Genomic DNA, 19,375 nt, shown 5'->3' on the forward strand with positions numbered 1-19,375 from the left:
TAGACTCTTGAATGTGTGTTCTAAAATAAGATAAGAATTTTTTTATTACTTGGGTTTACATATTATATATATATTAATACGGTATTGCAACATAGAAGTATATACAAAAGGCAGATTTAACACTTAAAGCAGAATGCTTTAGAAAGTGCAGGAAAGACCGTTAATATTTGTGCATACATATATTTGTAAATACAGGTTTACTCATACTGATACCGTACCGTACCGTAACAGCCTGTGAATGTCCCACTGCTGGTCTAAAGGCCTCCGCACCTCTTTTTGAGGAGAAGGTTTGGAGCTTATTCCACCACGCTGCTCCAATGCGGGTTGGTGGAATACACATGTGGCAGAATTTCAGTGAAATTAGACACATGCAGGTTTCCTCACGATGTTTTCCTTCACCGTCAAGCACGAGATAAATTATAATCACAAATTAAGCACATGAAAATTCAGTGGTGCTTGCCCGGGTTTGAACCCACGATCGTCGGTTAAGATTCACGCGTTCTAACCACTAGGCCATCTCGGCTTTTTTTACTGATACATACATACAATATATATATATATATATATATATATATATATATATATATATGTTAATCAAATATACACATATATAATTTATGTGTAACAATATAAGACAAGTGATTGCATTTGAAAAAACTGCAAATCGAGGTACCTACCTACCTACCCTTTTACATACATTATCTTCGTACAATTTTACAAATCAAACGTAAGTCCATATTGCTTAGCTTACTTTTAGTTTCAGATTTTGTTAGACAATTTCTTGGTGTATGGAGATTAAAATTTTGCTGGAAACCAAAAACCACCTTGCACCAAGCGGAACCACATCAAATACGCCCAAAAAATCTCTGTCGAGAGCTTGTATAAATTTCTACCGCTATTTGATATCTAAGAGAGGTGATATCAATTGGTCCAACGTGTCCTGATATAACCCTATGAACATTTTCGGATTTCTACCTGCCTTGATAAGAAGTTTTGGTATTCCATTAAATGAGTGTCACGAACGTGTTTAGATTTCGACGACAGTATTTTAAAATAAAACCACATATAAAACCACATATATTTAAATAATTAATAAATACCTATTTTTTGAAAATCCCTTTTTTTAAATCTCATATTTAAATATAGAATTTATATTGAGGTTACTATTAAAATTAATTTATAAACTTCTCCGACTTGATGTACTCACCGGTTTTGACTGCGATGGCTGTGTGTGATAGATACATAAGATACAAACACACGTACACCCTCTATTCCCTCACTCTCATAGCAGATACAGTAGTGCTATTCTGTAAGAACTCACTTCATTCCTCATCCGTGAAATGGTGACAACCGACTTATGGTGATATACTATTTTGATGCGTGTATTCTTGAAATGTTATAATTATTATGGTCAATGTCGCATATCACTTTCTGAAATTTTACGACCGTTTTCTGGGGTGTTTCGAGTTTGCCTTAAGAGAATTGTACAGGCCCAAAGCCTAACGTACTTTCCGAGGCACGAAAGTAAACCAGCAATGTAACTCGGCCTGTCAGTGAAAATTTCTTGATAGAGAAATTCTTGGCCCGATCTCGAATTCTACCCAGGAACAACCGAACAAACTCAGAAGTAGGTAAAGGAGGTAATTATAATAAAAATAAAAATTAAAAAAAAAAACCATTACAATCTCGACAAATATTACAATTTACGAATAAAGATATTATATTTAATTTTTAATTAAGTTGTATGGATAATATTAAAAACTTAACGAACACATGTGAATTTAACATAACATCTAATGATAATTTAGGTATCGATACATAAACGTATATCAATAAAATAGTTAAATAGGTAACTTACAAGCTCGAAGGAAAAAATGAAGAAAACTAAACACAACGCATTGCATGTACTTGTTGTACATTAATTTTAAAAAGTATTTATGTTTATCGGTAATTTTTTTTATCTGTTACATTATCCGCTTTGGTGAAAGCAGCAAGTACGAAGTAGGTTTGCAAACATTTTACTTACAAGTTTCGAATTTAAAGTAACCGTACAGACTTTAAGGCAAACGACAATGAGGATAAAAAAAATTGATCGGGCAAAAATAAAACATTAAATACATAACAGATAAACCCAATGAAATACTTGGTTTGTTATTATTGATGCATCACGTCATGTTGCAATCTTTAACAAATTTTTTTCCATGGCAAACAATGAATATTAAGTCTTGACCTAAGACCTGAACGAGTATCCAAGCTCTTCGAATTTCGAAATATGGATTTTAAAATTAATTTTAAATAGGCAATATAAAAAATAGGTAAATAAATATTTTTCTTTTCGGTTTCATTGTCAAAAAAAAAAAGAGTTTTTATAAAGAATTATTAATCATCTAAACGCCGAAAAATAAGTTTTTAATTATCTAAATATTTTTTAAATAGAATCTATGTCTTGTCTATTAATCTTTTTTAATAACTCTACAATTGCTAATGCATTTAACTATTATGATGTGAGACTTCTATTGTTTACAAGTATTAAACATACAAATGTTTAATTAATAAGCTCGTCATGTCGACCATTATATACGTAAGATAAATCTTTATAAATCGTAAAGCTATTCTATGAAAACAAACATGATACTCACCGCACACACAACACGATCGTGAAATTTCATAAAGTTATGATATGGAAAATAATATTTTTTGGATTGGCAGATGGGTCACTTGATAGTTAATGGTCATCACCATAAGAAATATCATCAACTTTGGGAACTTAGATGTATGTTCCTTGTACCTGTAGTTACACTGGCTCTCAGGGTTTTCCCCATTCAAACCGGCACACAAAAATACTTAGTATTGCTCTTCGGCGGTTGAATATCTGATGAGTGTTATATCCACAGACGAGCTTACACAAAGCCCTACCACCAGTAGCTATATGCTTGGATGGATGCATCGCTAAATCCATGGAGTTCTATGGACTCTCTGTTGGCGCACGTCGTACTTACCCATCTTTCTATGTAGATTCCATTCACATGTTTAAGGTCAGATCGCAATGTGATCCACTTGCTGGCTTGCTTATTTTAGAATCCAATGCATCGTCCCAGGTTATCTTTTCAAGCCATAGTTCTTGCATTAATATTTTTGTCAGAACGATGCTAGGCGCAATCAAACAAATATAATATAACACGCATCAAAATAGCATAACAGCGTAAGTCGGTTTTCACACCAATGAGATACGAAATGAGTTCTTACAGAATAACAATGATAAAATAGAAATGGGAAAATTATTTCACCGCAAGACACCATTTAAAATGTATATTAATAACTCACCTTCAACATTCTAGTTTCAATAGTTGAATCTGCAGACTGAAGTTACAGCTAACGACTATTCATATTTATAGGATACTTTCACGTTTTAACAATTGACGACAATTAAAAAAAACATGTCTTTTCCATCTACTTTATAAACGATAGGTATTTGCAAAATAAAATAATAATAATCTATTTATTAATTGCAATATATAAGGACGTGGACCCTAAGCGTAGCCATCACAACATTGGATATTTGGTTATCGTCTAAAACTTAAGCGCCATCTTGAAAAATGTGTTTTTGCTAATATCTCAAAACAAAAGTCTCACGTAAAAAATCATAAAACAGTTTTGTGTAGGAAATTATATTTTCTATAATTCTTATGACACTTTTCAAGAAATAATTCATCCAACAAGCTGATTCCGAATTTTTCTTTTTTCTATTATAAAGATTTTTTACAATGTGACAATAGAAATTGTAGCGTGTTTCAATTGAAAAGCCAATATGTAGGATTTTTTTTGTTTAGTGACCTCATTTTTAGTGCTATCTTGTGATCGCACACATCGTGACTGTGAAATTAAAAAAAAAACATCTTATAATGCCACTAAATTGAATTTTAGACTTTGCAGACATTCTGATTAAATTCATGGAGACTACTTCATTATGTTAATGACGCTTTTAAAATACTCGTACTCGTTAATGTCCCACTGCTGGGCTAAGGCCTCCTCTCCCTTTTGAGGAGAAGGTTTTTGAGCTTATTCCACCACGCTGCTCCAATGCGGATTGGTAGAATACACATGTGGCAGAATTTCAATGAAATTAGACACATGCAGGTTTCCTCACGATATTTTCCTTCACCGTTAAGCACGAGATGAATTATAATCACAAATTAAGCACATAAAAAATCAGTGGTGCTTGCCCGGGTTTGAACCCACGATCATCGGTTAAGATTCACGCGTTCTAACCACTGGGCCATCTCGGTTTACGTTAAGATCATTCACACAATATTACATTATCTTAAGATATGATCTTATTACAGAAATTTTCATCTGTTTGTCACCGATGCATGTTGACAACAGAAAAGGTCCGCCTACCTATTCTATAAAATAAAAAAAAATCTACTCGTCAGATATTCCACCGCTAAACAGCAACACTTATTATTGTTGTGTTCCGGTTTAAAGGGTGAGTGAACCTTTGTAACTACAGACACGAAGTACATAACATCTTAGTTCCTAAGGTTGGTGGCGCATTGGCGATGAAAATAATGGTTAATATTTCTTACATTGCCAATGTCTATGGACGGTAGTGACCACAAATAATTAATGGCAAATATACAATTACAAAAATTGTAGGTACGTCACAATTTCTGGAAAAAGCTTTCTTCAAATCATAATCAAAACTCGACGCCCAAAAATTTAACGTCACGTCTATATTTTTTTGCGTCAAATATTGCACTTGAAAAACATCTGTTCGTAAATCTCATTTAATGAACTGTTTTATATATTTAACTGTATACGCCATTGTCGCTAAATGTCAATAGTTCACGCACGTATCATATTGAACCTGACTATTATATTTTGCAAGATATATGCATCGCTTCTTCTAAAACCAGTTTTATATCCCGACTTTGTAGCTAGTTTATTTTGCTGTAGATCCCGGTCTTGAGTTCAATCGTTAAGTCTAATAGGAATATATCGGCATTTCATGTTAAGAAATTCTCAATCGCAGTTGCAATTATATATTCATAATTATAAGATTTACATTGTATATTGTTGTTATAATAATAATAGCAGATGTTTTTTATGTAGAATCATTGACAATTGTATAAACCCTATCTAAATTATTGTTGAGCTGGAACAAAAATATAATAAAAGAGAAAAAAATAAACACACAATAACGGCCTTACATAAACGTTGCTTAGCGAGTGATTAGTCTTCTTATTTCGAATGAATATATAGAATGCATAGAAATAATGACAGAAAGATTAAAATCACTGTTTAACTAAACAGCCACTAAGGAAAGTTTATAATATAAATAAGGCCGTTTATATTTTATTCTAAATGTAACGCAAAAATAAGAAGCGTATTTAAATGTCAGGTAAGTTTTTTTTAATGATTTCAATTTTATTGGATGATTAATGTCAATTTTTTATCCTTTTTAATTTTTTTTATTATTTTAGTCAAATTTAACATAGTCCTTCCTGATTCCCACCCGACGCAAAGCTGCCCAGAATGCAGGCCGCATTTCCGCGCTGTACGGCAATGGACAACCTCTGTGCCAAGTTGGACCCGGAGCGACTTTTTTAATTAATTCAGAGAAGTACTGTATATGTCAATTGCTGGAAATTTTCTTTATGACATTGTTATATTTCAAACATATTCTTATAACATTATTTCCCATTTGTGTTTTTATACATAGAATATAAAAATATTGCTTATACTATTTCTCAAATATTTATGGCCAATTGAATTTTCTATAAAACGTGTCCAAATTAGATACAAAAATCTATAAGAGAATAGATGTTTAAAATCATGTATTCAATTTGCTCATGTAACGTCATGTTTTTTAAAGCGCGGACTTGGAACGGATTGCTGATATAAAATTTAATTAATTAGTTTAACTTAATTATTTCCGTTTTGTGTATTTTAAAGACAGATGACCACACAAAAAACTAAATACCAACACACTCACATATCATTTTATTTAGTCTATTATATAAAAAGTGGGTTAAGGTTAAATAAGCGGTAAAAATTCAATATTATTTTAATTTATTGTTAATTTTATTCAATTTTACCAAGAAAACGTAAATTAATATAATAAATCAATCTATATACTAAAAATTATGCATTAGAAGTCCAAATACAATATATATATATATATATATATATATATATATTTATTTATTTTAATAAATTTAAGATAATAAATGAAGGTCGCATGATCTGATCGTGCAAGTACCAACAAATTTCGTATGTGCTTATAATTTATCTCGTGTCAACGGTAGGTATAACTTGGTGATAGGGTTTTTTGCAAGTCCTTTTGATTACGAAACATTTCATCGTTTATTCTACCGCTAAGCGGAACTACTAAGCATTTCTGTGTTTCAGTTCGGAGGTTGAGTGAGCCAGTGCAATTTCAAGAAAAGGGACATAACTCCCAAGGTTGGTGACGCATTGGTGTGTGGTTAATATTTCTTACAGTGCCAACCTCTATGGGCGGTGGTGAACACTTACCATCTAGAGGCCAAATTTCCAGTACGCCGATCTGTTATAAAATTAAATACATTAATGAAGAAACTACGCACGCTTCTGGTGAAATTTGTATTCTATATAGATAGGCTATACGAAAAACATCCAAGGAGGATGATTGAATATTACGTTTACATTTCGAAATAATAACAACTTTAGCCTCAACGAGAAAATCATTTGCTAATTTTTCAATATTAAAAAATATATATTGTTTGCACAACAAAATTATAAAATTAATTATTGGTAAGCTGGTTTGTTTTAATCCCTTATTTACAATTGTAGACCAAAATTAAAACATTTACATGCTTGAATAATATATTTTTTAAAATAAGATTTTTGACAATCGCATTAATTATTCTGCCTAAAGTATCTTAATTTAATAGTATTCAAATTTAAATTAATTATACATTGCTAGCCTTATACCGTGCTCTTTCGTCAAGGTGGCTGCTAGATCTTAAAATACTATAAGATACAGATTTGGCATTCATTTATATTTCTTTCTGAATTGCCGTTGCCTGAATCGTTTAAGTTTATTATCGTCTACTTGTATTAATCTATACGGTTTATAACAAGAATTATATAATTTAAACGTCACTAGCGAAATGCTTTATGAAGAAAAAAAGAATATTGCTTATATTTACTCTAAAAAAAAAAATCATCAAGCAATCATTAATTTTATTTTGTCTAACATTTCGTCAGTGTTGCACCCGTAGAACGAACTTCTTTTAAATTGAATTTTCCTTATTGAATACGTTCGTAATGAAGTCTACTCACTTCACTGACACTCATCGTCCATCATTAATCACTTTCGAAGTGCCTGTCGTAATTGTCAGTAAAATTAATTTTATTATTTGTTAATGTTTAATATTCTTGCAATTCTGATATATATATATATATAAATTCAATTAAATAAAATATTACATTTACATTACGAATTAACGTAGCAGTCAATTCAATTTCTACTTAAGCGCGGGAAAAAATATTTTTCTCTAAATCAGAAAGCAACATAAATATTTATATTATAACAATATATATTAAAAAATACAGGTCTAGAGCACTTTTTTATAATTGATGTATAATTACTACTTATGATTATGATATTTACCATTCTGAATGCGATTCTGATTCTATTTTAAGAATGTCATCGAACCAGGCTGCGTGCCAGATACATTACTTTCACCCGACCTTAGGTTACTTACACACGTAGGTATTTCTTATATTTAAAAATGGAAAGTCTCTTACTGCCTCTAAAAATAATTGGAACTACTTTTTTTTGTAAAATACGAGTAACGGGCCAATGGGTCACCTGATGGTAAGTGCCACCGTCCATAGGCATTGACGCTGTACATAATTTTAATCAATTCTTCCATCGCCAATGCGACACCAATCTTTCGAGTTCGCAAGATAGGTTAGTTACCAGTAGAATATTATGTCCTATAGTTACACTAGCTCACTCCCCCTTCACACCGGAAACCAAAATCAGGTATTGCTATTTGGTGGTCGAATATCTGATGAGTGAGTGTTACTTACCCAAAGAGGCTTGCATAAAGTCCTACCGCCAAGTAAGCTACTAATTATATTTTAAAATGTCGTCTTCGTTGTAAGATATTACAAAGTATTTATTTTAATTTGAAATAATAGTTTATATATTAAATAAATACGCGGAAAACCCCAACAACGTTATAATAATGTACTTATTCGTTAAGTAGGAAGGAATTTAACATAATCGTAAAACTTATTTTTACATAAATGTTTACTTCATCTATATAAAAACAGAATGACCTCAACAAAATTTTTGCCATAATTTTAATTACTGTAGTCTTAATCTCAATCTCATCCTATTGCTCATTGTTATAAAAAGAAACTTGTTTGCCATAATTTTAAATATCGACGACTAGTTAATGAGCCACTTGATGATAAGCAGTCCTACTGTCTTAAATCGACTTATTTTATTGAATATTGTAATAAGCATCAATGGTTGATGGTTAATTAAGAAATCGTGTCTTATTCAACTCTCAAAACGGAACACGACACAAGTTTGATGTTAAAACGACTCCAAAAATACACTAACTAGGAGACCCTGTACTGAGTTTCACCGCTAGAAGCATTTGTCGGTGCCAAATCAATATTTTTTTATTTTTTTTTTCTTTATATCAAATTAAATTTAAAAACACGAAAAAAAGGAACTATTAAAAATTAAAACAATTATAACCAGTGTCGCACTGGATTATATTGTAAGGATTCTAACTATATCCATACATTCAAATCTATTCAGGCATTTTAAAGTTAAGGTGGAATAAAAAAAACATTACACAAATATTAGGGCTATTGTGTAAAAAAAAACTAGTATGTGTTATGCCTTACAAAACCAAATTAAGAAGTGTGTCGTATGTGTCATTGATTAGAAATCTTTGAAGCCGAAAACAGAAGTATTAAATGCTAAAGTAATACTTCGATGCTAAATATAATTGAAGATTCCCATGTAATGGTCTGCCTTAATTGGAAGCCTCGTATTAATAGTTAAATTTTAACGTTTATTTCCTCAATAAAAATGCTAACTCGTTTTTTTTTATTTACGAAATGTTTAACGTAATAAAATTACCAATTTTAAACATATTTTTTTTTATACAAACCAAATGTTCTACATAAAACTCAAATAATAAATACATGCTTAAATTGTTTTTTTAACGTTTTAAATAAAAAAAAACATACAGGTACCAAAGGCACCAACTGTTTTTTATTGTTTCGCCAAACACTTTATTCGTTTCATAAGGTTCCTATAACTAAATGTAATTATTTATCAAATCTTGAAATCTTGTCATTAAAAATATCTTTAAGACTTTTTTTATTACTTATATATTTCATATAGTTGAGTAATAATTAAAAATTCATAGCAAAGCAAATGCAAAGTATCCTAAGGTTGTGTCATTAAGGTTAAGTTGCTTCACGTGCTACCACGGAACCAGCGTACCTTAATATTAACGTTTTCACGCTTTAGCCCAAAGTAACAGTAAACTATAAAATCGAACTCACACGACTTAAAGAGTTCTGTTATCCATATACTTATTGGAATGACACACTGACGGTGACGGTGACAGCCTTGCCTACACGCTACTGAGTATTCACTCGCTCGAGCGACTACAGCCCGTTAGTTGGCTACGAGCTCGTATTAAACCTTACAAACTATGCATTTGATTTAAACACAACGCTATAAGTTATATTAAAAAAAAAAGTTGACGTAAAATTTGGCGGGAACTAAAAATGGGGCGTCATATTTTATTTTTCTTTATGCTGTTTTGTGTGTTTACATTGTGTGAAATGAAGAAAAAGAAAATGGATTATCCGACAGAGAAAGAACTTACTTTACAAAGAAAGGAGACCACACCAGTTGATTTTACAAGGCTATTGGTGATGAGAGTGGTTTACGGGTTGGCTAAAGCAATGGGTTTCCAGGAACCCATTAGTGAAGTATTGAATGGAGCACTCGTTCCGCCAGGAGCTGATGATGATGATGATGACTTCGACGATGATGACGATGATATCTTCAGTGACTATTGACGACGGCCATGAAAATGTTGAGTATTTGTATTGCACCTTTTATTTGTAACTGATAGTTAGGTATAATTTAAAATTATCATATAGACAATTTGATACCAAATAAAATGCATTTAATTATTTAATTTTATAATTACTTCTAGCAGATATTTTATGGCATAGTATATGTAAATAAATTATTAAATCTTCTTAAATAATAGCTGTAAGAAATTGGAAAATCAGCGACCGTTGCCAATTTTATTTTATTTTGATGTATTATCACCTGACTTTGACTAGTGCCCATACGATCTATAGGTTTTATTTATTGTTATTTTGTTTATATAATTATTACCTATAACAGACTTTTTTTATTTAATATTTCAAACATATTATAAGTAGCTAGAAACATTTAAATGCTCAATTGACTATTTATTTAAATTATTTATTAAGAATATTAATGTAAAAAAAAAATATTTTGTAATATTCGTTACTTAATATTGTACCTGGTAGATTTATTAATTTATTTTACGAATTACGAACACATTTTGATTGAAAATATATTTTTTTCACCATTAACTTATCGCCTATTTATTTACCTACATAATAATATTACTGTATGATTGTTATATTTTAGGATATTAAAATATACACTAAAATGGCACACGCATGCTGATAAAATATAAAAATACAAAACAGTAACAGTAACAGCCTGTGAATGTCCCACTGCTGGGCTAAGGCCTCCTCTCCCTTTTTGAGGAGAAGGTATGGAGTTTATTCCACCACGCTGTTCCAATGCGGATTGGTGGAATACACATGTGGCAGAATTTCAGTGAAATTAGACACATGCAGGTTTCCTCACGATGTTTTCCTTCACCGTATAGCACGAGATGAATAATAATCACAAATTAAGCACATGAAAATTCAGTGGTGCTTGCCCGGGTTTGAACCCACGATCATCGGTTAAGAATCACGCGTTCTTACCACTGGGCCATCTCGGTTTCAAAAACATCTGTCTGTAAAGTAGGGTGATAAATAATTATTTCAGTGAGCTATGTCAATAATAATAATAATATCCTGGGACATTTTTCACACACGGCCATCTGATCCCAAATTAAGCTTGTACAAAGCTTGTGCTATGGAAACCAGACAACTGATATACTACATATACTACTTTTCTTTTTTTAAATACATACTTATATAGATAATTACACCCAGACTCAGGACAAACAGACATGTTCATGCACACAAATGTCTGTCCTGGGTGGGAATCGAACCCACAACCTTCGGCGTGAAAGGCAAGTGTTCTACCAACCACGCCAACCGGCTCGTCAATGTTATGTTGTTATTGCACTCTTAAAATTTTATTTTTAAAACTTTTTAAACCTGCACGGCATACACCCAAGTAACTGTTCCTGTGACCAAATCGAAGCAAAATCTTGAGCGTGGAACGGCAAAACAAAATTAATATATAAAATTAAACCAGAACGAATAAATTAAGTCTTAATATGAATATGTATACGATTATAATGCAGTTTTTATTATAACCAAAAATGCCGAATGACGAATACTAACGTTTCTTTGGCTTTGGTTGAAGTTGGTTTGAAGACAATATTATTTTTCCAATATATTATTAACGGATTCAATGTATCTAACTTAGAAACCGAATCTGGGAATTTCAAGCTAGATCGGAGAACGTATTTATACACGAGAATACTAATAATTATATAATTATTGGTATAAATAATAATAATTAATGGTGGTAGAGCTTTGTGCAGCTTGCACATTATTATTATGGGCGTTGGTGACCGCTTACCATCGGGTGGCCCATATGCTCCTCCGCCTTCCTATTCTATAAAAAAAAAATCCTTCGTAAATTTGGACGTTATTTCTTAACATGAATTTTATATTAATTTAGGCAAATTAATTATCAAAAACAAAATACGTAAATATAGGTACTTTTACTGATTGATTTTTTTTTATTATTATTAAAACTACGATTGTGACTTTAATCTTATCTTAAGCATAAGTATTAACGTCTTCTCCAAATCTAATTGAATATTTATATGCCCGATTAACCGTTACTGACGCTAGTGAAAGTATTTGCGTTCAAGCGAGACGTGACTTAATCGAAGATGTTATTGAGAACGCACTAAATAATTACTGTTCAATAAAAAAAGTAATCTGTGCCAACGAGAGAGTAAATAAAAAACATTGAAATATGCGTTCACGGTCCAATAATTGTTAACGCGTTGATAAGATTTCATTTTAAATATGTTCTTACTTGAATATAGTAAAAAAATAAATAAATTGCAGTCAAACAATAAGCTTTTATTTGGCGGCCATTTTTATATAATTTAGTAGGTATTCAACTTTGCATCGCCACAAGTGTGCGCACGATTTTAGCACAATAGATTGAAACAGGTGTAAAAATTTGCAAGATTTGACCAACACTTACTAAAAGCTTTTAATAAAGACAACAGTTATAGAATATCACTAAGACTCATGTCTCTATTGAATTATTTTTATAATTATCCATGCACAATGCTATGCTACTAACAAATAATTTTATGTTTGAATATTATTATAAAATGCCGAGATGGCCTAGAGGTTAGAACGCGTGAATCTTAAGCGATGATCGTGGGTACAAACCCAGTGGGCAATTTGGGAATTTTCATGTGCCTAATTTGTTTTTATAATTCATCTCGTGCTTGGCGGTTAATGAAAACATCGTGCAAATAAACCTGCATGTGTCTATTTTCATTGAAATTCTGCCACATGTGTATTCTACTAACCCGCATTGTAGAAGCGTGGTGGAATAAGCTCAAAACCTTCTCCTCAAAAAGAGAGAGGAGGCCTTAGCCCAGCAGTGGGATATTAACAGGCTGTTACTGTTAATCATTACATAAATAATAGAATAGAAAACTTTATTTATTGGTTGACATGCAACAATTCAATAAGTCTTAGCAAAATTAAAATAATGATTATATTTGAAATATTCAAAAGGAAGAGGAGGTCTTAGCCCAGCAATGGGACATTAACAGGCTGTTACTGTAAATCTATTTTAATTATGATTCTATTCTAGTAGCATTCAAGACAAAAAAAGAAAAAACAGAATTTTGTCAAATATTTAATATATCATAAATCTTCATTACAATCAAGAAACCACGAAGGATTATCAACAAAGCCCTTATCTTGAGTACAAATTACATTTTCATCAAGTTCATCATCAACTTCCTTATCGCCTCCATCATCATCGGTGATCACTTGACTACATCCTCTCATTGTCCTTATCAGATCACCCCATTTTAATTTCACATTACAAAATGGGCAACGACCGCTTATAGGTATATATTCACCGGGAGAGAGAAACATTTCGGCCAAGCAACATATATGTGCGACTAAATCGCAATTGGGGTTAGTACAGCACAGTTTTTCGGTGTCTTTTAAGTACCCAGAACATATTAAGCATTCTATGGTAGGTATTGTATTTATTTGTTTAGTTCTCTTGAGGTTCTTACTTTTTATTGGACCATGACACGTTATCATATGATCTGGCGGTGCTTTATCAGACTGAAAATAAAAAAATAATATGTACATTGTTTATAAGTCTATGATTATTCTATAGCTACAAAAGACCCAAACAAAAAACTGCAGAATATTTAATGAAATATGTTTTTAAGTGTCGGATATAAAAAGTAACAGTTGCAGAAAACGTTTAATATTACAAGTTGAAGGCGACGGCGATTAATACCATGTGACTGATTATATAGACTGGGTAGTTTGGTATTTACAAGCCTTTTAAACTGATTTAAATACTTAAAAAAGTAAAGATAAGTCAATAAACTTACTGGAAACTCTTCAAAGTAATCATTTTCCAACCACCTTATCACCAAAGGTAATCGGCACCAAGGACCAACTCCTAACATTTCAGATAAAACCCTTAATTTGAATTGAAACTCTGATTCTTTCCGGGGTATTTTTTTTAAATCGAGATGCTGCAGTCTTGTAGTTTTATTTGGATTTTGCCACGCCCATTCAAACTACAATAATTAAAATGTATAGAAGGTCAAGTTTTATAGTTTATTTATAACTTTTTTATAAGGTTAAGTTTTAAGGGAACAGAAATCTCTACCATTATATGAAATACTCTATCATCATATAGTAAGTACCATTTTCTATATTCTATATTTCGAAAATTATTATATCTGCCATTGAACAATTAGATTTCACGGAAAAGGTATGTATTTGACAACACATAACTTTTTTATAGTAGGCTTTGTGCAAGCCCGTCTGGGTAGGTATCACCTACTCATCAGATTATCTACTGCTAAACAGCAAAACATAGTATTGTTGCGTTCCGGTTTGAAGAGTGAGTGAGCCAGTGTAACTGCAGACACAAGGGACATAACAACTTCCATCCCAAGGTTGGTGGTATACTTTTATATAATAATAATTCTAATGCTGTTGATTGTATACTATAAATCATCATTTAATTTGTTGTGACTTTTATAAACGAAAATTTGATTTTATTCAATCATTCATCAAAAAAAAAAAACCGAGATGGCCCAATGTTAAGAACGCGTGAATCTTAAGCGATGATTGTGGGTTCAAGCCCCGGCAAGCACCACTGAATTTTCATGTGCTTAATTTGTGATTATAATTCATCTCATGCTATGAAGGAAAACATCGTGAGGAAACCTGAATGTGTCTAATTTCACTGAAATTCTGCCACATGTGTATTCCACCAACCCCACATTGGAGCAGCGTGGTGGAATAAGCTCTAAACCTTCTCCTCAAAAAGAGAGAGGAGGCCTTAGCCCAGCAGTGGGATATTAACAGGCGGTTACTGTTAATCATTACATAAATAATAGAATAGAAAACTTTATTTATTGGTTGACATACAACAATTCAATAAGTCTTAGCAAAATTAAAGTAATGATTATATTTGAAATAAAGGAAAAAAAATATTTTAGACATTCATTACTTTTAAAATAATTGTAGAAAAAGGTTTTCTTTTACATTATACATGCTTCCAAAATTTTTAAGCAATACTTATAATGCATAAGAACAAAGATTAAGTTAAGGAAAAGAATGAATAATTTAATATTAAATTTTAATATCATTTAAATTTAAGCCAGATATGAGATACTGAATATACTGTAATGGCTGAATAAACGACCTGTTGTCCCATTATATGCTGCAACAAGTTACTGTTTATGCAATCGGAAGTTCAAACTTGTCAAAGTTTGCCAGACCTCAAAGCTGGCCATATATACACAAACAAACAAAAGAACTTGTTACTGGCAAATAATGGAAAAAAATGTCTTTAGTCACTATTGTCTACCACAAATGAATTTTATGTTATTCTAGCATCCAGCCAAATAACAAATAACACTGGATATAGATAGTTGAAAGATATTCGGTTCAACTCCAATTTCCTTGTTTAAAAAATTTACTTACTCTTAATGCTGATATGTTATTCGGGAAACCATGAACAATCATAACCATTTTCCTAAAATAATAAACACAAAAATTAATAGAATTTAGGAAATCAATAGGATAACTTTAGAATTAGAATATCAATTTTTTTTTATTTATTATATGTTTTTTTTTAAGCCAAATCTATTTTTCGAGACATATACATGTACATCCCACAGTAATAAATTATATTATATTAAAGTTTATTTTCATATAGGTTAAGTATATAAAAAAGCCGAGATGGCCCAGTGGTAAGAACGCGTGAATCTTAACCGATGATCGTGGGTTCAAACCCGGGCAAACACCACTGAATTTTCATGTGCTTAATTTGTGATTATAATTCATCTCGTGCTTTACAGTGAAGGAAAACATCGTGAGGAAACCTGCATGTGTCTAATTTCACTGAAATTCTGTCACATGTGTATTCCACCAAACCGCATTGGAGCAGCATGGTGGAATAACATCCAATACTTCTCCTCAAAAAGGGAGAGGAGGCCTTTAGCCCATCAATGGGACGTTCACAGGCTGTTACAGTAAGTATATAAATTTTTATTCTATAATAACATAGCGAAAGAGTCGAAACATTTAAAAATTTACCAAGGTCCTCTGTTACTTGTTCGATGAGCTCCACCAGCCCAAGAGCCTCTATTATGCTGCATAATTCTCCTATTAGGATCTCTCGTGTACCCAATATAAGTCCGTCCTTTGAATTTCGGATTAATGTTATATAGAAGGTAGACTCCATAAAAGTCTTCCACGATTTCTGGCTCCGTCATTTCGCGGACTACAAATACTTGCAACTTTACAAGTTAAAATTATGCTTAGGTTTTTTCATTACATCTTCACAGAAATTGATAGCAGTTAAATATGCTGAAACTACTCTTTCATTTTTTAGGCAACAACGTACTATTTAAAGTTTGTTGTTGTTATTAAAGCTGTCAATAACAAAATCAAAACATGCCAATGTCAGTATTACAGTCATAACTTGCAGAATAAAATCAAAACAACAAAATAAATATAAAAATTGCCATTCGTAATAAATTACTTATTAATATATAACGTTCTTCTTAAAACAAACCATCAAACAAATTTTTCGTTAGCTTACTATCTAAACTAAAATGTAGATTATATAATTTAAATATTCAAAATCGAAATATGACAATTGATTTCTGACAAGTAGATATTGTTATGTTATACATTGTCAAGTTACATTAATTTTCGGCTTTGCATAAAATATTAAATAGACATTTTATATATTTTTAAACAATAAACTTCACCTAAATCCAGTTTTGTGAAATATAATAGTTCGCAAAATTAGTGTGTAATGTCGAAGGAATCTACTGAATCAAAACAAACAAGGTTATGTGGATTGTAAGTAAAATAAGGACAACAGTTGTATTTTGTGTATAAGGGCCTTTTAAATCTTGCTCAGCTGACCTTTGTCCTTATCACATTTGCTAAATTAATATATAAATTGCAGATGCGATGATAAACCAAGTAAATACTGCTGTCCACGGTGCGAAATTTTCTACTGCTCACTCGACTGCTACAAATCAGAAAAACACGAAGGATGCTCGGAAAGTTTTTACAGAGAATGCGTTAATGAAGAGTTAGCGTCATATCAAGTTGGTGATGATGCTAAAACCAAAATGATTGACATTTTGAAAAAAATGCACGAGAATGAAGATGATCACGTAGATGAAATTGAAAATGTCGAAGAAATAGACTCGGATGACGGTTCTGAGATAGATTTGCATACTAGGATTCAAGACTTAAACTTAGACGATCCAGATGCTCTTTGGAATGCATTAACAGAAGACGAGAGAAATGATTTTGAAGCCATGCTTAATCAAGGTGATGTTGGCACTTTAATACCTCAATGGGAGCCATGGTGGTTATTTACAAAAGAAAAAAAACTTATAGACGATGTAAAAGAATCAAATGAAGAAACAGAAGCATTAAAAAAATGCCCTGAAATAAAGTCTGTACCAAAGTTCACTTCACTCACTGTAAGTTTTTATTTTATAGCAAGACTAGTATCCATCCACATATAAGGAAGCAAGAGTGTTGGGTACACTATGTCCTTTCTGTACCCCTGACAATGTTTATGCAAAATTTAATGATTGGTTGAGTAGTTTGTATGTGAAAATGTAATATACAAATAAATAAACAAACTCACTTTCGTGTTTATAATATTAGTGGAATCCTTCCACTTAAATGTATATAAAAAAGTAAAACTATCATTATAACTATTCACTATATTGTATAAATTATATATCACTAGCAATTGCCCCCGACAATGCTTGTGAAGTCTTCAATTTGTTCAAACACAAATGTACAAAGTTCCATCAAAATTGTACGAATGATATAGTAATGAGAACAAGGCAAATAAAACCTATTTCTTTTGTAATTGTACTTTTGTTTTACAGACGGTCAAACCATCGCCAGCTATAAGATTTAACATGGCAAATATAGTAGCTTCATATGCCTTCATCATGAGATATTTTAATGGTGAAATAGAACCAATGGAAGCTGGATCTTATTTACTAGAAATTTGTACTAATTTAAATTCGAATAATAACTTTGATGATCCTGAATCGGCGGTTGAATCAGTAGCACAGAGGTGTCTACAGGTAATTCTAATATTGTTTTGTTGACATTGGTCATTTATTCATTGGTCGATTAGCTAGAAATAAAGCTGCAGATCTGAACTGAGATGTTATTGAGTTTACTGTATGTACCTTTCAAGTCATGTCAGATTGCCATCCCAATACAGTAGATTATGAGTGAGTGTCTGTGTTTGTGAACTATAATATATGCACAGTTAGCTGATCTCTCTTGAGTTTGTCCGCCATGACTGAAATCGATACAAAAGATAGGAAAATAATATAACCAGAGTAAAAACTATTAACCCATTAACAAAACAATACTTTGTTTATTTAATTAAAGCCTTTTGAGTTTCATACTTTCTTTATTATAATAATGTGTAATAATATCAATGAAACTGTTATTATAGCTCAGAATACCTTTTGGCTTCTTTAGCTCATTAGCTAGAATCTACCTATACTCTTCTCTAATGACAACCAAAATTTAAATATATCTCAATTCACTGATAGTTTATATTAGTTAAATTTTTAATACATACTTATTTTCAGAGTGAATTAATACAAACGGACGAAGCAAGTTTAGATGTAATGAGAAATGACACATTACAAATATTACAAGGGCCGAGTGAAGAAAATAAATTGCATTACACTAAAGCAACTTTCTCTCATGTAATTCAAATATTTACGGATACAAAATCACTATGTAGAAGAAATAAGATGGACTTAAAAGATAATAGCAATAATAAAGGAATGTTTTCTAGAAAATTCCCTGAACATAATAAAAATCATTTACCTAATATAGACATAAGCAAAGTTAAGAAAGTTATTAAGAAGTTGGAATATTATTTATCATTTTTAGACAGCTGTGATAATCAAGTATGATTTGTTTATATTTTGTAAAATAAAGATATTTTAATAATAGATTGTTATCTTTATCATCATAAAATATTGTCCTTTTAGTGACTCAAACATCATTTGGTATAAATAAATGAATGTTAGATAACTTAAATAAGTCCATAGACAAAATATATTTTATTTTATTAAATCACCTGTGCAATTTTACCCGCTTTATTTGTAATGTACAGGAAATAATAAGCGCAGCGAAACTACTCATTTTATTCTATATTATTGTTGTTATAAGTAACGAAATATATAGTAAGGAATGACAAAAATAATCAATAAAATTATACAAACCATGAAGGGTG

General features: G+C 31.2%; 2 protein-coding genes across 2 annotated transcripts; one reads left to right on the forward strand and one right to left on the reverse strand.

The window, feature by feature from the left end:
- Window positions 1-13,206: 13,206 nt before the first annotated feature.
- On the reverse strand, window positions 13,207-16,484 carry LOC126775471 (structure-specific endonuclease subunit SLX1 homolog). The gene is made up of 4 exons (XM_050497443.1): window positions 16,162-16,484; window positions 15,547-15,598; window positions 13,935-14,126; window positions 13,207-13,656 (listed from the first exon to the last, which is right to left on the reverse strand). The coding sequence occupies exons 1-4, from the start codon at window positions 16,338-16,340 to the stop codon at window positions 13,222-13,224; spliced, it is 858 nt and encodes a 285-aa protein (XP_050353400.1). The 5' UTR covers window positions 16,341-16,484; the 3' UTR covers window positions 13,207-13,221.
- Window positions 16,485-16,756: 272 nt separating this feature from the next.
- Window positions 16,757-19,089, forward strand: LOC126775452 (zinc finger HIT domain-containing protein 2). The gene is made up of 4 exons (XM_050497413.1): window positions 16,757-16,935; window positions 17,045-17,573; window positions 17,994-18,197; window positions 18,720-19,089. Exons 1-4 carry the CDS (start codon window positions 16,889-16,891, stop codon window positions 19,050-19,052), a joined length of 1,113 nt encoding a protein of 370 aa, XP_050353370.1. The 5' UTR covers window positions 16,757-16,888; the 3' UTR covers window positions 19,053-19,089.
- The last annotated feature ends 286 nt before the right edge of the window (window positions 19,090-19,375 follow it).

The sequence above is a fragment of the Nymphalis io genome, chromosome 18 (genome assembly GCF_905147045.1).
Source record: "Nymphalis io chromosome 18, ilAglIoxx1.1, whole genome shotgun sequence".
Classification (NCBI taxonomy): Eukaryota; Metazoa; Arthropoda; class Insecta; order Lepidoptera; family Nymphalidae; genus Nymphalis; species Nymphalis io.